This window comes from Takifugu rubripes, chromosome 13 (genome assembly GCF_901000725.2).
Source record: "Takifugu rubripes chromosome 13, fTakRub1.2, whole genome shotgun sequence".
NCBI lineage: Eukaryota > Metazoa > Chordata > Actinopteri > Tetraodontiformes > Tetraodontidae > Takifugu > Takifugu rubripes.
In genome coordinates this window covers 16,856,590-16,879,883 of record NC_042297.1, presented here as the reverse complement: position 1 = coordinate 16,879,883, position 23,294 = coordinate 16,856,590, and the positions used below count along the sequence as shown (strand labels likewise).

The following is a 23,294-nucleotide window of genomic DNA, read 5'->3' as shown; positions in this document are numbered from 1 at the left end:
CCTCCTCTCTCCTCACTCTCCTCTCTCTCCTCCTCTCTCCTCACTCTCCTCCTCTCCTCTCTCCTCACTCTCCTCCTCTCTCCTCACTCTCCTCACTCTCCTCCTCTCCTCTCTCCTCACTCTCCTCCACTCTCCTCCACTCTCCTCCTCTCCTCTCTCCTCCACTCTCCTCCTCTCTCCTCCTCTCCTCTCTCCTCCACTCTCCTCCTCTCTCCTCACTCTCCTCCTCTCCTCTCTCCTCACTCTCCTCCACTCTCCTCCACTCTCCTCCTCTCCTCTCTCCTCCACTCTCCACTCTCCTCTCCCCTCACTCTCCTCACTCTCCTCTCTCTCCTCCTCTCTCCTCACTCTCCTCCTCTCCTCTCTCCTCACTCTCCTCCTCTCTCCTCACTCTCCTCACTCTCCTCCTCTCCTCTCTCCTCACTCTCCTCCACTCTCCTCCACTCTCCTCCTCTCCTCTCTCCTCCTCTCTCCTCACTCTCCTCCTCTCCTCTCTCCTCACTCTCCTCCACTCTCCTCCACTCTCCTCCTCTCCTCTCTCCTCCACTCTCCTCCACTCTCCTCCTCTCCTCTCTCCTCCTCTCCTCCTCCTCTCCTCTCCTCCACTCTCCTCCTCTCTCCTCCTCTCTCCTCACTCTCCTCCTCTCCTCCTCTCCTCACTCTCCTCCTCTCCTCCTCTCCTCACTCTCCTCTCCTCACTCTGCTCTCTCCTCATTCTCCTCCTCTCCTCCTCCTCTCCTCTCCTCCACTCTCCTCCTCTCCTCCTCCCCTCCATGTGAAGTTTGCTGCCATCTTCAATGACAGATTAAAGGATCAGAACCAGAAATGAATCCAGCACGATTGTCATGGCGGCTGATTCATACAAGACACTAACTCGCTGGTTTCCTGGAATGAAAACCCTCATCTGCACTCGTCTTGATCTTGAAGGCTCTGATGACTCCATACAAACCCCCCCCCCCACACACACACACACACACACACACACGCATGATGTTGAGGGAAATCTTTCCCGCACTATAGTGACTCGGAGACCAGCCCTGCATAATATATTTGACAGCGCATATTTAAAAGGTTACCCCTTTTCATTTAAAATGAGGTCGCCTCGTGGCTGCAGACGCGCGGCGCGGGGACTCGGCCTTCCAGAAACGTGTGTGTTTATCGCTAAAATGAGGTTTCCTGTCTGTCACTGTCGCTGTCAGGGAGGCTGTGCACAAGATCCAACAGTCCGTGCGTGCAGTCTTCACAAGTGATACAGGAAGACAGAGGACTGAGCGATCTGGCATGTGTCTGCTGAGCGTGCGTGCGTGCGCGCGCGTGTGAGGGGGAGATAAAAGTGCAGAGCTCCACCTACTGGTCAGAAAGAACAAAAGCGAGGGCTTGAAAAGAGGCCCGAAGCGCTGCCATTCGTGCTGCATCACAAGGAGGAATGGCTCCACAGACAGAAGGTCGCAGCTTCTCCCAGCAGCTTTATTAACGGCCAGACGTGAGTGTTTCCACCCACCATTGCTTCAGGCAGAGCTTTGCATGTTTTTAACGTGCGCAGGTTCGTTCCACTCCTGTCTGAATTTTAAAAGGTCGCACTGAAAATGAGCGTCATAGCGATGCCTGTCAGGACGAGGTCATATTTGCTGCTTTTACATTCAGCTGCAGCTGCTGTGTTTCGCAACTCATTATCTGATCTATTAACATCATTATCTGGGTTAAAAGACAACCAGTCAGCGATGTGATATTAAATGTCACCTGCTCTTTTATAGCATCAAGTGGAAGCAATGAAAGGATCTCGGATGTAAAGGACACGTGGAGTCAGAGCTCTCGAGCAGAAAGGCAACAAAGCTGAAAAATTCAAGGATCTCTTCTCTGAAATTTTCCCAACATGCATTTGCTGACGAGGGCTTTTGCTTATGTGGCTGTAAAATCTGTGGTTTTAGTGAAGCCAAAGGAACCATCTGCAGGCAAAAATGTGCTGAGCGGACATTTAGAAGCCGAAGGAGGCAGATTAGCTCTCGTTACAGCGCATTGCCCGTTTCATCATTAACCTTGCAGCAGTGAGGGAAGAAAAGGTCAGAGGTCGCAACCCGTGCGCCCTTTCCAGCACAGAGGGCGGCCTGTTACAAGAAAGGCTACAGTCGTGTCCGCCCGCCTGTCACTAAGCATCTTTGGGATCATTCATCTCTGCCGGTACCTCTGAGTTACAGCTCAGCATCTCAAACAGCTGATGGACAAAACCATCACGGAGGAGCGACACACGGACAGACATCATGTCTTTGTTGGTATGAACACATCACAATACCCTCCCGGCGACCATGAGACAGGCTGAATCTGCACGGAGGTTTTATGATAACACAGAATCATCGATGTCTGAATTAAACGGTTCGTGTCTGTCTGAAGACCAGCGTGTGTGTGTGTGTGTGTGTGTGTGCGTGTGTGTCCATGACAGATAGAAAGAACATGTGAGATGAGTTAACCTTTCTCAGACGGGGCCATCTCACCCAACACTGCTGTCATTCCCAGTCTTTTGTTGTCTGCTCACATATCATCTATCAGCAGCGCATCAATCAAGTTTTACATCAATTGCACAGATTTTTTTTTTTTTTTAAAGGTAATAACACCTTTATATCAGTCGCCTTACGTATCAGGCGAATCAGGGCCAATGAATCCATCACAACAGAGTTTAGATGGAAAAATCCTGGAAATTCCTTTTAGAAGGGCGAGAAAAAAAGAAAAGAGAAGGGAAGTATCGCAGCAAAAGGTTCAAACACAGTCACAGCCTGACCTGGACGGCTGTGGCCCCTGCACGCCAGCTGTGACACAGCCACAACAGCCACGACCTTCTTCACACCCTCCTTCAGTTTTTCTCTCGCGCAGCACAAGTCTGTGGCTGGAATTAACACCTCCTGCGTGGCTTTTCAAGTGTGCAAGTGTTTCCCACCTCTGCACAAGCCTCAGCTCCTGCAAACCTTTTAGCATCCGAGAGCTAATTGGTCTAAAGGCCGGGAGGCTTCTCGCCACTTGAAATATTGTTACTGGTGGGCTCAGCAGACGGCTGTTACACACATAAAAGCTTTCAATAACAACGGTGCAACTTCACGGCTGCAGGGTGGGAGGCAGGGAGCAAATCAACAAGCAGGATCCCAATGTTGTGTTCAGGACCGGAGTCTTCGTCTCATCTGCCTGGTTCAGGTCCTGGATTAACAATCTAGTCAAAAATAGAAACCTGAAGCTGAAGAAGGCAGATTAACTTTTGTTAAAGCCGGATGATTATTATCTTTACGGTTAATTCGACCAGCGTTGATGACAAAGCTGCCTTTGATGTCGCTTTACAGACAGCAGGGGGCGCTAAACGTGTCCGATGACAGGTGTTCTGCAGAACCGTCTTCCTGTGTTCCTGTTGCATTGAAACACACTGGCAAATTTAATGCTATTAGCATTAAAAGAAACCAAAAAATGAGTGCTGAAAAATCCATCCATGTTTCTATATTGTCGGTAAACAAGGAAGCAAAGGAAAACGTGCACCTGGAGCCATCGTCTTCAGAGGAAAGCTGCTCGTGCTCTCCCTCTCTGGTCTTATTTGATTGCTCTTTATCTTTTTGTTTACCAGCCACCAGGATGAGGAAGTGCAATAAATCTTTCTTAAACCCCATCCTCTTATTTTTATTTTTCCTAATCTGCCCCATTTTATCAAAATGGGAAGGGGTGGGGGTGGGGGTGGGGGGTCCAAACTGTTGGCGGTGCACAAGAGGAGGAGCGTGTGTGGGCATGCACGGGCACCAACAGAACCAATCATTTTAGGTCTCTGAGGCCTCCAGAAGCTTCTGTAAATCAGCCGCCATCCAGCAGCAGGTTTTATCCCCCCCCCCCCCTGGATGCTGGGTTACGACCTATTGGCAGGGGTTTATTTATTGTTACTGTCTCAGCCTGTCTTGACTTTCAGATGCTCATCTTGGATTCTGGGCTGAGAGGAAGCAGCGCAGGATAGTATATCAGGAGGAAACTGCAGGGGTGGACTTCAACAATCCTCCGACTCTGATCAGGGCCGAGTCTTGATGTCTCCCGGCTCCAAAGCTTTCCCTCCTCTATTGTTCCTGAATGATGCTCCAATCAAAATGAAGACGCGCGGAGAGAAGCCCAGGTGAATGAGTCCTCCTCGATAACCGCTGAATGAGTTAAAAGGGAAATTATGGGCTTAGAGAAGCCCCGCAGCCCGTAAACATCTCCTGGAGACGGCCGGCACTCTGCTTCTTTGTCTGCCACACAACATCTCTGTTTCTGAAGGATGGCTGCCGTGGAGATGGCTGCGATAACGGGAACCAGCAAAAGATGAAACAACTAAATCGCCACTGTCAGGAAGAACTTAACCTTGAGGAGCTAAGAGACAGAGGAACAGCCCTCCGCTCGCCCCCCTTCCCCCACCCAAAATCCTTCCTTCTTACCTCCTGTGGGCTGCCGTGAGTCTGGACGCGGCTGTCATCCATCACCGCCGAGCGTCCAGCCCGAACTGGCAACTGCAACCTCAACGCCGGTTTGAAATATGGACCCGCTTGCCATTTTTACAGCGCTGACAGCGGCTGACAGTTAAGAGGAACAACCACATACTGAGGATGTATGAAGAGGTCCTTGAGTGATGACAGCACGGCAGAGGAGGAGGGGGGGGGGGTGGATGGAGAGCTGTGATCTAATGGAGACGAGGCCGCAGACTGATACCAGGAAACAGGCCAGATTGTCTGCTCTGCTACACAACTATACATAAGACCGAGGACCCCAAAGCACTGACAGCTGATTACAGGTGTGTGTTTTTATGTTGTTTTAACTGATTTGGTTGTTGTTGTTTTGTTTGTTATCTCTCTGGTTTCTACGAGGGTTACTTAAACATCCCTTCGGCTCCGACCAAAGCGTTTAAACACTGATTGAAAAAAATCTGTGAGGAAACTTCTCGACAACTCCTGCGGTGCTTCAGAGAAGCTGCGAGAGTCCGTGATGAAACAGCTCTTTGGGTTGAAAACGCACTCATCTGTCTGCAGATTTGAACCTGTGCTGCTGCATTATTTACATTCATCTGCGACTACGTGTTTCAGAGAGGGTTCTCACCGCTCTGCTAAGGATTTTTCTTTCACCTTGTTTTTTCCTTCAACACACACAAAAATTCCAAATTCTTCAAGGTGAGGTGAACAGCATGCCGATGCAGTCTCGAGCCACAGGAACGGGGGTTTGTTTGCCACATCAGTCTTTGGTGAACAGCAATAACCATTAGGCTAATGGAGACTGACATTTAATTCCATATCCTGATAAGATGTTTTCAGGGACGGAGAGGAATCAATAAACCCTTAAAATCTAAAATAGCCTTTGTGCTTATTTTCCCCTGCTAATAATAACGCAAGGTTTTATCGAGCTGTCACCAATCTTGTTTTTCTCTCTTTAAATACCTTTTCACCGCGTCGATTCCATTCCAGCAGGAGAGCCCATCACCTGAAGCCAGCTCACTCACGCACAGCTGATCAGCCAGGCCGCCGTAGTGGGTTCGGTACATCCGCAGGTTATTCAGAAAGTCCCTGTCAAAGAGGCCAAATACACACCCACGCACACATAATATGATATCAATTTAACCACCTGCTTTTTATATCTGATGCAGATTTTTATTTATTTTTTCATTAGAAATGCAATTATTGCTTTTGACACATATCATCTTTCACCCACGTACCTTCTTTTGACAGCAAGAGAGTCCCCCGTCCCTCTGACTGGAGTTTTAAGAGGGATGGATTCTCTGCTGCTGCCTTGCTGAGCGCTGACCGACTCAGCCGACTTCCTGCTCGGGGGGCCGCACATTCTGTGGACCTGAGAAGAGACACAAAAATCAGCAGGCGATCGTGCACTTTATAGTTCAGTAAAGTTCAAATGCAAGGCAGAGAAGCGAAGAGAGAAATTAATATTGCGTTTTACGTATTACTGCAGTTACGCGAGACTGCCACTAGATGGAGATGAAGTTTCTTCTATGAAGATAAACGTCCTGAATTCTTTCTAAACTCCAATGATATGAATTTATTATTTTTATGGCACTATTTTCTCAAAATATGTGATATTTATCTAACTCGTACCATATATTGTGTGTGAAACCAGTGGAATGGTCGGTGACACAGCTCGGAATTCTTCTATGCCTGTTCTGCCCGCAAGAATGTATTTCCGGAGAGGTTTGTCCTCACTTTCTGACTAATGTGTGGTGCGAGGCTGTTCCAGCCCACTTATCTGTGGTTTTCCACACCACAGGCCCATTGGACATGGGGAAAAAAAACAGCAACAGCAGCAGCTCTCCTCCTAAAATCTCTCCAGCAATGCTTTATCTTGTACCATTCTCCAGGATTCCCAGGAAATCCCAGTTTATTACCTCCAAGAGAGCCTCATTTCAGTTGCAAGACTACCTTAAATCCCTCCTCAGTGATGGTCTGACCTGGGCTGAGAGCCGCGCCGCATTTTTCTGGGCATGTCCGATAGCATCACGGAGCAGCGTGTGAGCTCCCAGGAGCACTTGCTCTAAATCCTGCGGCCCATGCATCCGTGCTGACAGGCCCTCCAGCGAGTGCACGAACTCCCTCCAGTGGATGTCAATCTCCGCCATGCTCGCCAGACAACCCCGCATCACATTGAGGCAGTAGCCCATGCAGGGTTTCGACTGGGTTAAGCCCTGGAAAGAGAAGGAAAAGATTCTGTATTTATTGAGGATGGTAAAAGCTTCCATTAATCCGTTAAGATTGATAATGTCGACCCTGGAATGTCGGTTACGACCTGACAGAGGGGGCAGTACTGCATTTTGAGCAGGGCGCGCTTGCATTCGCGGCTCATCTGTAAGTGGTCGGTGGTGTTGATGACCTCGATGCCGAGGTGCAGCGCCTGAAGGAAGAGCTTGCCGGTGACCCCGGACTGAACGATCTGCTCCGTCAGGACGGCGGGCGTCGCGCCGAACGGCCTCATGTCGCGGCGTGACGACCTCACGCACTCGGCGAAGCCCATGGACAGGTCGCCGAGAGCCGGGTCGACGAGGCGGCCGTAGACGAGCGGGAAGAGGGCGTCGAAGAACCGCTGCACCGACTCGTCGATGTTGAACTCGGACCCCATCAGGAAGAGACCGATGGCGGTGAAGAGCTCGCGCACGGGGCCGGCGGCCTCGTCGGCCAGGCTGCGGTACGACTGGCGGAGGAAGACGTTGGTGTGGTTCTCCGCCTGCTTCACCAGGACCTCGAAGGTGTCTGTGGGATGGACGGCAGGAGATGCAAAGACACGATCACAACACACCCGGCACCACCGCAGCTGTCAACTTCCAAAGGCCGGAAACACCACAGGCACATGCTGCAGAGCTCATTCCCAAATGAAACATTTTTAAACTCGCCCAGTCTGCCGCCGTCACCAACAGCTAACAGAACTCTTGGACAGAGGATCTCGTGTAAATCAACCACTTCCTCCACACTCGCTTGAGTTGTGTAACTAAGAAGCGGAGGAGAGAAATTCTCCAGGTGTCAGGGGAGTTCTGCAAGAGCAGAAACGAGTGGAAAAAGCAGAGACGGACGTGAGGCGCCGCTGGAGGACGGACCTGATGGAGGGAGGTGAGGCAGGCGGAGGGGCTTTGATGGTTTAATATAATAAAGGCAACAACAATGCCAATGCTGCTCTCAGTGATCCCAACGCAATTCTCCCCAACTCATTCGTTTCTCATTGCAGAAAAAGGCCACGTGAGCAAAACAAGGCGCAGCTCCGCTCCTGAGAACACGGCTGTGATTCTGACGGGCAGGCTGCTGTGTCAGGACGCAGACAGCGGCGTGCGCGCCGTCACACGAGCTGATCCGCTGTGACAAACCGCGTTTTAGCTCACGGCACGGTTTCTCGGTCACAGTCGTTACAGGAAGTATCCAGATAATGCGACATCATCGAGGTGGGGGGTGGGGGGTGCCCAGGATGGTCAAAACCTAGCTGGAGGACAGGAATGAAAGACACTTGGCAGCGGTCCGCTGTGACCACCGGCAGAAACACATTGATTGTGCTGTGTTTACAGCGGTACACACACGTCAGCCCCGTGATTACAGTCTTTATTGACCAAATTACCGCCCACAGACAGCAGACAAACCAGGAACTACTGTCTCCTCCAGAATGTGCCCGAACATTGCCCAGAAATGAGCCCAGATGGTGATTTAGCGGGCTCGCCTGAGCACTGATGAAGGTCGGTACACGCTGGTTCCGGTTTACTGGCTGCTCAACAGTCCGTCTCCGCAGTGACCTACAGCCGGGATGCTCGCCTGTCTTCAGGAGTGGCGTTAGCCCGCTTTGCAAGTTCTGTCGCAGTCATTGGTGAATAAATAAACACCCGTGTGCCACCGCGCATCAAGCGGAAACGCGGAGCCCACGTGTAAACACGCCGACACCGTATCACACGCTTCATCTTGTTCCTGTCATTCACCGAACACTGGGAATCCCGACGGGAGAGCTGACATCCGGATACGCCAGAAGACACTCTGGCGGCCGCTGACATCAGGAGTGTTGTTGTTAAATGGAAGTGAACGCGAGGCCTCTTGTCGGCGTGTTCGGGCGGCTGCCTCCTGTGCTGCGCGTTGGGCCGCCCGTGTTTCCAACATGCAGAATCAGGGATATTTTAAGGACCGGCAAAAAGAGAGGCGACTCTAAATAAGTAGCTTTAAAAGGAGAATCCTAATTCTATAGTCTCGTTATAAGGTCGCGTGCTGGACTTTTCCCCCACAGAAATACAGGTCAGGTCATTCTGGAGAGGCCTGGGTTGATCCCTGTGCCTTTCTTTCCCCGTCTGGGTTCATATCTGAGCCATTTCTGCATCATGTGCTTGTCAGGAGTTGAGAGGCAACAGTCTGGGTGGGTGCCCAGAGGGGGGGCCGGAGGGGGCCGGAGGGGGCCGGGGTGATGGTCTGCTGCTGCAGGAATGCAGGAAGAAAGACCGAAAAGGTGCTCTGGCCCTCGAGGATTTGTGCACGTCCCCGCAGCAGACCCCAGGTCAGTGACACCGACAGGCAGAGACAGGAGCGACGGCGGGCTACAGTAACACTGTTACATCCTGCAGAATCCCAACAGCCCCACAGGGATTATCCTGCATGCTGGGAGGGGGGGTCAGACTGTGGAGGTAATGAATCCCACCTGTCAAAGCGCATGAAGAATATTTGTAGAGTAAATAAAAGTGTTGCGCTTTATCTCTGTGTTGTGCCTCCCCCCACTTAAATCTGCGACATAAATCACGGCGTCTATGACGGGCAGAGAGGCAGACTTAATAAGGGGATCGATAATGCCGCTGCAGCAGAAGAACACCCACTCAGAAGTTGTTGGCTGGCTCTGGCAGTTTTAATGACATTATTTTTCAGCCTCTCTGCCATCCGGGCAGGCCTCTAGGCTCGCCTCGGGATGCAGAGAACAGAAGGAGAGAACTGAGATTAAAAGTAGAAGAGTTGGAGGAGGAGGAGGAGCGGGAGGAAAAATCCTCTATAATACTCTTTAAAAAGTCTCCTTGTGTAAAATATGCAGAGCATAAACACACAGTCGGTCCGAGGCCTCAAGTCCTGACAAGCGACATGTAGATGAGCACAAAGTCATCCGTCAAAGAGTTCAGGATAAGCCTGTGAATCAGTGGTGACAGTATTCAGCACCTGACTGACACATCAGAAGATGGCGGATACGGAACAGTGAGAGGAGCCTCAGAGTGCAGATTTTCAAACAGCAACTCCAGCGTCCAGAGACTGCATATTTCCCAGAATAGCACGACTGCAAAAACACAGCGCCTGCATGCCAGGAGACGCCGGTCAGATGGGATTTGCATGAAGAGCAGCCAAAAATGTGTCTTCTCAGAGAGGCGGCATCGATGCTACGCGCTCCAAAAGTTAACAAGCAGCCCTTCGGAGTAAACCTGCGACAGAGCCCGGGCAGGCCGACCAGTCAGAGGTCAGCTGACCCTGAACTGAAGCTGCAGTCAGAGTGGCTGCAGCACCGATGGAACCAGGAAAACCTTCTTTTCTTTTAACCCCACTTTTTAGGCACATTTGGACGGTGTTTCTCTGCAGCTTTAAGAAGATGGCACAGTTTGCACGTGTGTGTGTGTGTGTGTGTGTGTGCGTGTGTCAGTGACCCAGCTGATAAGAAGGGAGCGGACGTGTTTTCATTTCTGACTGCGGGAAGAAAGTCAGTGTGACAGAAACCACTCAGGCTGCAGCTGAGTGGTTTCTTACAGCGTTACTGAGCGTCTGGTCTACTTTAATTAAGTAGCAGCACGATACGTGTGTGTGTGTGTGTGTGTGTGTGTGTGTGTGTGTGTGTGTGTGTGTGTGTGTGTGTGTGTGTGTGACAAAGATAATTGCTGCAAACTGAAATTATTACCAAATTTTACACAGGAAAGAAACAGTAGAGCATAATAACGCTCAGCTTGGTACAAAAAACACTCGATGTCCTGCAGCTGAATATAATGAGGACAAGAAACAAAAAAAAAATGGAGACACAGATAATGAAACAACTTGAGCTGGGAAATTCCTTGAAATCAAATTGATAAAATAAGGATATGTTATTATTTCCGATTAATTCTGCCTATTTTGTAAATAAAATCTGGGTCTTTTCCCTGCTAAAGCGCATTCTTTTTAGTTAAAATGTGCAAGATGGAGAACTCAAAGCATGAATGGTGGATTTCAACCATTTAGTGTAAGGAGCTGCTAGAAACACACTGCATGTGACACATGAGCAATGTTTAATTGGACTATAATGCAGATCAATAAGCTATTACATGCCAATGACAGCACTCGTTTGCTTGGATTTCTCACACAGCTGCGAACGTCTCCGTGTCTAAAAGGTTTTTGGATTTGATCCCCCCCTTTTTCCTTCCATTTTCCCGTAATTGCTGCGTTTCTCGTTTTCTTTAATGTAGGATGATCTTGTTAGCTGTGACAGACGACCCAGAGATGGGGTAGGCTTGAGGTCAGGGCCTATGGCAGCTGGCATGGAAGCAGGAGAGGATTCCCAGATGTGTTTCTGGCTGTACAAATGACAGATCAGACATTTGGTGCAGATGTGCAGTTTTAAAAAAATTCCGTTTGATTTTCTTTTAATCCAAAGTAAAACAAACAGAATGAGGAGGATGTCAAGCAGGTCTGTCCCCACTAGAGGGAGACATTCTTCACGCTAACATCTCACCCCTCAGACCTTGGAGCAATCTTTTCCTTAAAAAAAAATAAAAAACATCAAAACCTTTTTGCCACACAGACCACTTTGTATAATAATCGTTCATAAACGTAATGTGGCAGTTTTGCACAATATCCCATATTCATTTTTATGTTCAGATACACTCAACCTTTTAAATTTACCAATTTGATTCGTTCATGGTGTCAAATAAACCCTCCCGAATACGTGAATTCAAACTGACTGGTTTCCAAATCATAATTCATGATTCACCGCTATCAAAAAAAAAGAGCCGCAGTTTCGAACCACCTGCTGAGAGACATAAAACAGGGTGATTTCTGTGTCTTTTTATGTTCATCGAGCAAGGAGGGGAGAAAAATCAGTCAATTAGATGAGAAGTCAGATGAATCTCTGTGGTTTAATGACCTTTTTAAACAGACAACACCCACAGAACAAACAGGAGCACGGCGCAGGCACTAATGGAAAGGAGCGTGACAGCGTAGGCCGTGACCAGACCACTTCAACGGCCCTCGCTGAGCTCCCGGCTACGGAGCGATGAAATGCCACCGTTTGACCTCAGCAAAGATGGTTTTCATTAATGTGATTCAGGCTCTCTGAATAGCTGTAACCACAACAGAAGGGCCTGGTGACATGCGATAGGCTGAAGAAAAGGCCATTCTCTGTGTGAGCCGGTGACGCTGCGGGTTCGACTCATCCAGGAGAAAAGGAGACACAATGGAAGCCAGCGACCTGCAGCGATGCTCAGAGAGTAAAGTCAACACAGGACTATGTCCACATTAAAGGACGAAAAAGAACCCACCTGTGTTCCTGCGTTTCAGGTCTATTGTCGGTGATTTTTGCGTATTTGTGCCAAGGTCGAAACAAAACAAAAAAAGGCGGACGGGACTGTAAGATGAGATCTTTTTGAAAAAACAACTTATATTTCAGGGGCAGTGTGGTGGGGTAGCCATAACAAGAAGGTTCTTGGTTTGAGTCATGTCCAGGCATGGGACTGTTTTTGTATGTTCTCTCTGTTCTTTCTGGGCACTCTGGCTTCCTCCCATGCTCCAAAAAGTTGCTCAATAGGTATATAGGAGACTCTGAATTACCCCTTAGTGTGAGTGCGAATGGTGTGTGTGTGTTAAGGGTCTTTATCTTGCTAAAAATACAGCTATATTATGGTCGCTTGTGACAGTTTTTGAAGTTACTTAAACCTGTGGTGTGAAATCAACCTGCCTGTGATGTCTGTGTGAGGTGAACACACACGTTTAAGCTGCTTCTTGTTCGAGAATTTAGGAAACTTATCCTGTTTTGCTGCGCTGGTGTATCAGATTGTCAAAGGTGGAGTAGGAATGAATACAAACGATGGCCCAAACAGATGCAGGAATGAGTCAGTGTCGCTGAAAACAAGAACCCACGCGCGCACAGGAGCCGGTGGGCCGCCTCGCACCATCAGGAGATTTGAAGAAAGCCGACGTTATTGTGCGAAGGGGCTCGGCGCCTGATCTGATCTGCAAACAAGCCACCAGCCCTCTCACCTACGCGCGCGTGTGCGTTTGTGTGTTCGGGCAGGTGCCAGCACGTTTGCATGAGGGAGAGCATAAATGCACGGAGAGGGAACGACATCGCAGGGTTCTCCGACACTCCAGTTTAGATCCTTTCGGCGACGTGGGCCGACCCCCTGATGGCAGAGAGACGGAGACAGAGAAAGACTTCTGGTTACAAGAGGATGCTGGGATTTCCCATGGAGCTCCAGCCCTTATCTCTGTGCACTTCCTCATGCACATCAATAAATACTCCTGATGGCGCGCAGGTGTTTAGCCAGAACAAATTTACCGCCTCAGTCAGAAATCTGACAACACCCACCTGAGGACATTTTGCCCTCCATCCATCTCTCTGCCCAGGCCTGCACCCGCTTTTTCACTCCCCCTTTCCCCATCCCTATCTCTCCCTCCTGCTGCTTGCTCTTTCCTCCAGAAGGCTTAAAAGTCAATATTTGTGGATCTGTTGCAGCTCTTGAACACTTCAAAGAGCATAGAGTCTGGCTGTGAACGCAGCCTTTAATGCACCACTCGGGGAAAGATGCAGAGAGGTCAGTAATGTGGGGCACAGGCACTTTTTGTGCAGAAGTATGCAGACATACGTGCTGTGTGGAGGGTATTTAGAGTAAATGAGGGCATTTTGCAGCTCTTTATATGTAAAACAGAGCTTCTGGTGTTAATTTACGATGGTGGGTCAAGGTTTAGGATGAGGTCGGGCATTTAAATCTAGTGGTCGGGATGGTAGGAGCCTGCGGAGTTCCGCAAAGGAGAGTCAAACACGCTAGTCCGGCAGGTCAAGTTTAGGACGCGCCGACTCATAAAGATGTCAGGAAGCACGCAGAAACTCAGCAGGCGAGCGCTCGGCCACTTTTAGGTGATGGGAGGAAAATAATGTTATCACAATAAAGCTTTCATTAAGCTGTCAAAGGCGGGTCTGTGCGAGGCTGTTGGGAGTTTCCTGCGGCTGGTCTGAAGCCAGCGAAAGAGCCAACAGGACGACTGTCATTAGCCTGAACAGCAGAACACTCATAAATGTGATGAATGAATGGTCCTGATTTATAAAGTCAAGCCTCTTTCAGCATTTACGCACACACGCAAAGCTTGTTTTCATAAGGATTTGTAGGGATTAAGAAAACTGTAACGCAGTAAATATTAAATCAGAGCATTTTTAAGCTAAGGTCACCATAAAAGGTCAACGTTGCTTCTTATTGTTAATAACAAACATACCCAATCAAGATACTGTAGATAGATTCTGAAATTAACATGGCCAACATCAATATTTCTGTAAATATCTTACTTTAAAATGTAAAAAAAAAAAGGGTGTTATAAGACCATGTCTGTTTAAATGACATTTATTGTAAGTCCACTAGTCTTTTTGAGTCCTGTTTTCCTTGAACCGGTTTCCTCCTGATCCAGAATGGGAGCAACGGCAGCATTATTTTACATTAGTTTACAGCGTGGTTGTGCAAAGACGAGCAAGACTCTCCAATTGTTTCGGTAATCCCGGGAAAATCAAAGAGGCCAGTCTGGATCCAACAGCCGTACTGGAGCAGCACCAGTAAAAGGGTGTTTTTTTTAAAAACTTCTGCCGAGTCACTACTGCTCCGAGCGAGGCAATTTTGTCATTACGACAGCCATGTCGGACAGGATGAGGAAACGGGAGAAGAGTGGGGGGCTGTGTGTGTTGCCATGTTTGGGATTTCAGTGCCCAGATGATTACATGCTAATCCCTGGAGACTCCTTCCCTACCCAGGAAATACTTCCTTCTTTCAGAGTGACAGAAGAGATTCTTCTTCCCTCAATTACCAGAACTGAGAGTTTAACTTCAGAACCCTGCTGGAGTCTCCTTTGCCATTTAGATATCTGATTTCTTTAAAGCTTCCCTCACAAGAAAAGGCTCCAGCATGGCCTTAAAGCAACCCGTCGCCACTCCTCTGAATCAAAGAGATGGTTTGTCAGCATCCGCTCGGTTTTAACAGTACAGTGTGAAGAGTTGCACATTTCTCAGCTCCATTACACAAACATCACAGTGAAACACCAAGTCCACGCAGCCCAACGTCACATCGCGCCCTAAATAATAAATAAAAAATGTAAAAATCAGCAGTGTAAATCTGTTTCAAAGATAAAGTTCCTGTTTAACAGCATGCTGCATCATCTCATTTGAAAATTGGCCCTAAGACAACAGCCAGCGGTCATAAATCTCCATTTCAAACGCGCACACGGGAGACAAACAGTGTAAAGTGCTGACTGGTTTGAAGAGTGCATGTATCAGTGTGTGTGTGTGGTTGTGTGTGCGTGCGTTCTTGTACTGCCACTGAGTATCAAAATCTGCATTCTTCTAGCAGTGAGGACATTTTGGCTGGGCCTCAAAACTTCAAGGGGCTGTTTGAGGGTTAAGACATTGTTTTAAGGTTGAGGTTAGAATTGGGTACAAAGACGTGTGTGTGGGTGTGTGTGTGGGTGTTCACACTGGTGTGCATCGCAGTGGTTCTAAACCCAACACACAGCATATAAGTCAGCAGTTAGTGGTGGAGGGCCTCTCATGGAAAGCTTCACAAGGACGGTGGCTGTTAAACCTTATTTCTGTGATCATGACACTGTGGAGAGACACGCTTGAGACTTGGATGGACCGACGCCAACCTCTGCCGTCATGTGTCAGCGAGATAACGGAGTTGGTAAAGTTATGGTGGGATTTGGGGGCGCGGCCGGATTAATCTAAACCAGGAAAACAATACCCCTTTAACGTACAAAAGCAGGAACCAGGAAAGTTGTTTCTTTGCGTCAGCCACAACTCCTGGCTTGTTGCGTGGCAATGACTCCGGGTAATCCCTCTCCCCTCTAAATCCTCAACTTCTGACTCCGAGTGCTGAGAGTCTGGCATCCTCCCAACCTTTTTTTTCCCCTCCGCTCCTCATTCTTCTTCTCCTTTACATTCTTTCTCCCTCTCTGTCCTCCCCTGGATCAACTGTCCAGCCTCGAATCACAAAGCCGGGCCTGAATTCTGCGGGAAACTCAAAGAGGCCCCCGTACACACACACACACACACACACACACACACACACACTTGTAGAAGTGACAACAAAGAAGCCGCAGCCGTGGAGCCGGTGGACAGGGCTGATAAATGACGCTCAAAAGAGCAGTAAGCTGGTTAGGAATGATTTTAGGCCAATAGAGAGAGGACAACATTTAAATATTGATACTAATCCAGCTAAAAGTCAGCACCTCGGGCCACTGTTTAGCACACATTTATTTTCGTTCTACATTTCATAGCGGGAACAGCCAGTTTAGCTGAGCACTTTTCTCAAATCACGTTCTCTTAAAAGTGGCCTCGACTGTGAAACAAGGAATGTTTCCTTTCAAGCAAAAAGAACTCCCAAAAGCCCCTAAAAAAAAAAAAAGTTACATAGTTTCTCCGACTGACATGAGCAGCCAATTCGTGACCGACCTCAAAAGTTTACCAGAAAAGAACGCCGCTGCAGCACAATGGCCTCGGTATGAACAACGTACTGGTTAGGGCGGACAGAGGAATTCTTGGTGGAGAAGTTTGGATGGGACGGTTGGATGTGGGTAGGGTAGGCTGGTGCGGCCTGTTTTTAGAAAAAAAAGGGCCGGAGCCAAGCAGCCTGGTTGGATTAAAGAATCGGACAGTTTAGGCAGAACATCCCAAGTGTTCCGTCTCAACCCAGGATGAATTTGCTGTGGGACGGCGTGCTTGTACTACTTTGGCGGTTAGTAGTTGAACAGAACATGAAAGAGTCAGAGAACAAAATCAAACATGACAGGACTGTCAAAAGAAAACCACAAACCCAAACAGTCGCCTACTTAGCGGGATACTTAATGCAGGGAAGTGTTGCTCTAAGCTAGGGACTCTGCTGGCCAACAGTGAGGCGTCTTTTTCCTCACAGTTACAGCGTACGAACACAGGTTACGCTAAAAGGATCCTATTATGATCGAGAGGGACTGAAGGGTGACGTGTCCTGGTAAACCGGCATCGGTGCTTTCAAAGTGCATTTCCAGAGGCGTGACTGATCTTAGATTTGTCTGAGCCATTTGACTCCCTGACAAAACAGTAGCTCACAACCAGACGCTGAATGAATTTCAGAAAAAAAAAAAAAAAAAAAGAGAAAGGCTGCCCATGTCTGTGTCACATGTTGTGTAAAACTGCTGTTTTCCCAAAGACTGGAAACCAAAATCAGCAATGTCGGGAAAGAAGACCACAAACTGCCGAGCCTCAAGCACCACCGGAGCTTCATACCACAGATATTCAAGCAAGAGTGGCATTATATAAACACCATCTGCTCTGGGAGTGCTCGAACAGCCACGTTAAATTCAAGGATGGAGCAAAATTAAGCGTTAAAACACATTTTTGTAGCGTGAATAGCGATAGGGCAAAAATACGAAGATATCAAAACGAAGCATCTGCGCTGACAGCAGAGTGAGACGTTTGTCTCCGGACGAACATCGTCAACAGCTAACTCAACCTTCATCACGGTGAATTATCCCAGCTTTTCTGACCAGGTCACCAGTCCACTACAAGACACACACTCTCAGTTAACAGACATGGTTTTAACTGAAAACTGGAGAAAACCCAGACAGACACTGGGGAGGAACCTTCTTGTGCTGACACAAAAATATGCCTGCCGAGTACCCTTTCATTCTAAAAATGCTATTTTTACATTTGATTTGCTAATTTCGCTTTCGTGCCCAAATATCTGACGATGCTGTACAATATCTGTACAATGCTCTGGTGGCTGCATCAGCCTGTGTTGAAAACTACTGCCAAGTTTTCACTGTCAGCCTTTACATACTGTAGAAATGCAAAGCACTTCGCCAACTAGTGGCCTGGCATAGAAACTACAGCGTTTTCAAGGTTCCCGTGTAAACAGTGCTTGTTTTCAAAGCGTTTCCCTCTGTAGCATCTTTGCCCTTATGATGTGAGGGGGGCACTTTAGCTGCCTAGTTGGAACAGCTAAATAAAATAAATACTGCACAATAAATGTGATAGCAAGAGCACTCGATGCTGTGGAGCAAATGTTTATACAGCGTCACAAGACATGAGAGGTGCCACTGAAAACCTGCAGGAGACTCATTAATAATCCGGGAACTTTCTCATCCTTACATCCCAGATGGATTTCAGCCGTGAGTAAGTGGGCAGCGAGTCCGATTGATGTGCCCACTGTTCATAGAGCATCTTCTCAGTGGCTGCATATAAAAGCCGAATTTTCTATGCATGAAATGAATTCCTGAAGGATCTTTTAACATCATCACAGCACAAGAGGATGGACGCTGGAGTTTTCTTCTTCACAAACCCTCTCAGGCATCTTAACAGCTGATTAAAGTGGGTCCTGTTGCTGACTGTTATTTAACCACGGCCTCACAGGGCGCTGTGAGATTGCACAGGCTGGTTGCTATGGATGTGAGACAACCTGTGCGGGTGCAAAAAAGAACCCCCTCCCCTGCCTGGAGCCGTGCACAGCGGGCTGCATATTTGTGCGCTGTGCCGACGACGTGCAGAGACCCCACAGCCGGTGAATGAAAACATGGAGCCCTCAGAGACTCACGGACCCACTGAAGGTATGAGAGGATAGAAAGACACTGTTCTGGAAAACTGCCAGTTTCTGCGATTAGCTGGGTCATGATTCGTACATTTTTACCCCCCCCTCCAGCTCTTCCAGTGATCCAAAAGAAGAGCGAGATAAAATGGAGCAAATCTGCCTTCACAAGATGAAATGAGTTTAAAGTCTAACGCTTCCTTGGAGGAGTGATCTCATTTTTTCCTGGGGGTTTAAGATGTTTGTCCACCTACGTACCTCTATTTTGCTCCCTTGAGCTGCTTCACGTTGAGACATCTAATTGAAGGTCTCGCACAAAACAAACGAGCGTATTACATTGCCCCCTTTTGACTCATCTGGCCCGCTTGTAGTGCTTGTCCACTCTGTTGACTTGACTCAAATTACAATGTTGGCTGACAGACTTTTGAAGACCCAGAGGTTGTTTTTCAGCCTGGCGCGGCCCACCTACCTCATTACAGTGAGGTACAACAACAAAATTGTGACATCCAAATGTTTGGTGATATGCAAACTCTTTTAGTGCCAACCACAGCACCTTGAACACACCAACAGGAACAGCAATAGTCCCTCTTCCCCTGTTCTGGTAGTAGGAAACAGCCAGTGTCTTTTGTCCCTCCGTGCTTCCCATACTTATGGTGCTTCCCAGTGTGACAAAGGCTCTTAAAACCTCTACACAATTCCACATGGGTGGCTCTTTCTGTGTGTGTGTGTGTGTGTGTGTGTGTGTGTGTGTGTGTGTGTGTGTGTGTGTGTGTGTGTGTGTGTGTGTGCAAAAGAGAGATGGAGTCAAAATGTCTGCACAAAGAAACCCTTTTGACCAGCATCAGCCTTCATAAAGAACGCTGCATTTTCAGATATTTACTACGGAAGTGTGTCATCAAAGGTTCCGTTTGAAGCTGTTTGAATGACCGGTTTGGCCCAAACCTCCAAGGCAGAAGAGGATGTTCACCCTCTTTTGCTAACAGGTGAAAGCCAACAGGTCTGCGTATGTAAGTGCTAATTGTAGATCTGCGTTTATTGCAAATGCGAGGTAATAAAAATCTGTCAATTTGAAGTTGCTGCGCACTTTTGAGAACTCTTGTTTCTCTTCCATATTCTCCATTTACGGAGCAACGCAAGAGAACTGTAGCTCACAGCGCAGGGTTTAAAGAGGAGAAGACAAAGGGGAAGACTTTTAATGCGACACAGTCATCAGACTTAGAGAATATTCAATAACCTGTCAGAACTCAGTACATTTAGACTCCCGTGCATAAAATACAGGTTAAACAAAGGGTAGAAGATGCAGGAAAATCGAAAAATCCCATGTTGCTGCAGGTATCTTGATGATGTAGTTCAAAAAAATCAATAAAAACAGCTCCAGGAGCATAATTTATGGCTTTATATATGATGCACCACAGTGTTGTTGTGTGACCCTTAAATTGCTGAGCGTCTGTTGCTGGAAGTTGGAAGCTGGAAGCCGCCGCCGTGTTTGCTGACTGATGCTGTTGACAGGGAAGACTGTTTGTGTTGGCACAGGCGAGCAGCAGCCGCCGCGCCAAGGATACAAACGCGAGAGCGTCGCTCATTCGGGGACTTTTTAAACCAGATCTTCCTGATATGTTTTTTTTTTTTACATTCCTAAAACCACCAGGAAGTAACTTTGGGATAAGGTTATTTCCCGCTGGGGGGAAAAGGTTGATTTATTATAATGATATTCAGGTGGCCAGACTATGATTTAGCTGCGGTGACCAGACGTCCTCATATGCCTGGACTTGTCCTCTGTTTCAGGTCTCAAAACGTGTCCTCCGGGATTTTATTCAACTAGAGCCTCAAACGTGTTTACAACTCATTTCCGTTGCATTTCTCTGCGTCGCCCTCCCCTCCTTCGCTGAAGGATCCTCATTTTCCCTGATTTAGCGTACTTATCTTGGTTTACAAAACTGTCCTTAGCAACACCTGCCTTCCTTTAAGTCTCTGCTCTTACCTACAAATACTAACCGGTCAATCAGAGGCACTGTCTCCAGAAAAACCATTTCAGCATTGAGAATAGATTTAACCAGGTTTTTCACCCAGCTGTGGGCTGCGTTACCTAAATATTGACAGAAATGCCTGTTATCTTAGCTTAAGTTAAAGCTTTGCCTCTGCAAACCGCAGCAAAATCACTGTGATCGTGTGACAAATCATAACTTTGGGAGGAGGACAACAAGCCGGAGACGCTGTTAAAGTAAACCGGCGTGATGACGCGGCTCCATAATCACTGTGTTTGTCACCCGTTCCAAGGGCTAGCTGCACATCAACCGCGAAATCTGGGAGAAATTAAAGTGGGAACGCAGGTTCCCGGCACCAACATCTGATACGTATACGTGCGCTTTCACGGCAAACGGCCTAGATACGCCATTTATTTTTCTTTTAGTACTTTTTCTGTATTGTACACCACGGGCTACCGCTGTAACGTGCAATTTCCCCGATGTGGGATCAATAAAGTCTTTTATCCTTATCCTTATCCTAGATGATCACCAGATCAGAGCGCGGTGGAAGGACAGACCCCGCTCTCCTTGCCCCCATGTGTGGCCTCGCCGCAGGCCTCAAAGATAGCGCCACAACAAGCCCCGATAGCGCCTGGCAGCAGGAAGGCAGGCAAACGCCTACAGCGGCTGCTTACCTTGGAGTGCGGCGACATTGCGCGAGATGAGGAACTTTAGGCTGGAGCTGGACGTCTGGAGAAGGTTCTGGATGTCCCTCCTGGCCGCCAGCTGGTATTTCTCCTCCATCTTTTTGGTGCAGCACGTCAGGTGCTTGGACGCACACACCTGGAGGTCGGACTCTGACAGTCAATGACATCAAATGTTATCAATCGCGGTGAATTTGTCCACTTAAAACAGTTCATAAAAGTCACTCAAACAGTTGTAGCGTGTTTCCCCCAGCCCCCCTCTGCCCTCATCCAACAGCTGAAGCCTTCCCGCCCTGTCACCTGTCGTACCCCCTGACTGGTTAATGTATCTTTTCTGATCGGACATGAGTCTCCAAGAGGAAGGTGATTTATTTTTTTAAGTTTTCAAAGTGGCCAAAACATGGTTGTGAGCACAAGCGCTCAATGGGAGCAAATCTGAGCAGTCTGCCTGTACTCAGGACAATCCAGACATCTTCAACATGACCTAAACCCTGGAGAAAGAAACCCCACGCCGACAGAGCAACACAGGACCGGAGCCAGAGACATTATCAGCTCCCTGCGTGAGCGCCGAGCAGAGCAGGTGATGGCACATCGGCAGGAATTCAAAGTCCGAGATAAGAGGACTTAAAAGGGCAGCGCAGTTCTGACTGAAACCAAAAGCTTTCCAAGCGTCTTCTGACCCTGAACAAACTGTACCTCCTGGATTCCTGACACTTCTGGAGGTTATTTCTTTAAATGAAGGGTTCTCGACCCATTCACCTCTGGAATCGCTGACCTACAACACGCAGCGTCACCCCACAAGACTCGGCAAGTCCTTCCAACTGCCACGGAGGTCAGCAGAGGGGCGGGTGTAAACAAAGGTTTGGGATGCGGAATTACACAAAATCTGACCGAAGCCATCTGAGAAGGACCCCGCAGAAGCCACGTGCCGGTGACAGGAGCTGCGACTGCCGTACGACGGCTATTTAGAGAGTTAGGTGCAATTTGAGGGTTTTCTGACACTCAAATTGGTTTTCCTCGCAGCAGGGGTTGGGGGGGTTTATAGAGGTATTTTGTGGCAGCATTTAGCTTTACTCCCATACAAAAAAGAGCAACAGGAGCAAGAATCCAAAATTTCCTCTTAAACCCCATGAAGCACCATGAGGGATTACTTTTTGGGGTGACGTTTGGAAACTTAAGTGTGGTTTGCCTAACTTTACACAAATAATTCCCGTTAATCCCTGAAAGCCACTTATCTGCATTAGTCCGCTGGATGGAGCAGAGTTTGGCTGTTATTTATTTTTTTACTTTTCTTTAAATCTCCCCAGAACTTGCCAGTGGATTAAGGCAGCATATTTCCCAGAGAGGTAAACAGGAATGTGGGCTGTTGACTCAGAAACTGTTCCCAAAGATCACGTTTCTGCACGAACCTGCTGATCCTTAACTCGTGCGCGAATGTTTAAACCCAACACGTTAACCTGCAGCATAAACACACACGGTTTCCATGGATACCCCGAATCAAAGCCACATAAAGGTTATCATTTCAGCCGTTCCATGCTGCGCTCTGCTGCAGCCTGTATTATTATCATAAATGCGCACATGCCTCTCAAATGAGTTTAAAGAGGCGTGTGTTTTTAAAAGTACAGGGGATGCTTCAAAAAGCCTTTAAATGACAGGCCAACAGCTTCTGGGCAATTTTGGGGAGGGGGGGGGGGGGGGTAGAGATTGCGCAAAGCGATTTATTTCTTTTTAGAATCAGCGTTGGTTCTAGTTAAGCAATAAACGTGTCTAAAAGAGTCCAACTATCTGCAGCAGGAATAAGACACACATCTCTGTATACTCCGTACCTGCTCTGGGGCTGACGGGCAATGATTGACCCGCTCCGATTTGCGTGAGTTGGAAAAGTTTGCGCACTTCGTCGCATTTGTTCGGGCTTCCCGAGCCCGAACCCGGGCGGCACAACAGGAAGAAAAAGTAAGTAATCCACAGCAGAGGCATCTCGGAGACGGCGGCGATCGGGGAAAGTTGACCGGTAGTGCGCTCAGGTGAGCCCGGGCGACCTTCAGCGGTTTGTGCGCGTTTCCTCAAGTGAAAATGATCCAGGAGTCATTCGAGTACACGCACGCCGACACGCACGTTGACACGCAAGAGGCTGCAGAGTGACTGTCAGAAAACGGCATGTTGGCCCAGTTGATTGGACCGAGTGTTACAGAGGCGGAACCGGAGCGTTACCTGCACCGCTGCTGGAGACGCTGCCGCCGAGAAGAGCGGGGGCGCCACCTGGCGGACGGCTCTCGAAGTGCGGTAGTTAACTTTTTAATGTAAAAAAATATATACCGGTATAAATAAATATAAACAGAGATTAAGCCTTTACGGTTTGATATGACAGTCACTAGA

The 23,294-nt window shown here is 48.2% G+C and overlaps 1 protein-coding gene across 2 annotated transcripts in view; it reads right to left on the bottom strand.

Moving 5' to 3' along the window:
• The window catches only part of gpc5a (glypican 5a), a 69,902-nt gene extending 46,792 nt beyond the window's left edge, over window positions 1–23,110 (bottom strand). Inside the window, exons 1-6 of one of the 2 annotated variants that reach the window (XM_029846180.1) lie at window positions 22,745–23,110; window positions 20,910–21,071; window positions 6,775–7,235; window positions 6,440–6,673; window positions 5,696–5,829; window positions 5,421–5,546 (exon numbers count right to left, since the gene is read on the bottom strand). In XM_029846180.1, the coding sequence (XP_029702040.1) occupies window positions 5,421–5,546; window positions 5,696–5,829; window positions 6,440–6,673; window positions 6,775–7,235; window positions 20,910–21,071; window positions 22,745–22,895 (1,268 nt within the window). In that variant the 5' untranslated portion in view covers window positions 22,896–23,110. The remainder of the gene's footprint in view (window positions 1–5,420; window positions 5,547–5,695; window positions 5,830–6,439; window positions 6,674–6,774; window positions 7,236–20,909; window positions 21,072–22,744) is intronic. The other variant, XM_003969906.3, reaches the window with a different exon arrangement.
• Window positions 23,111–23,294: the final 184 nt, after the last annotated feature.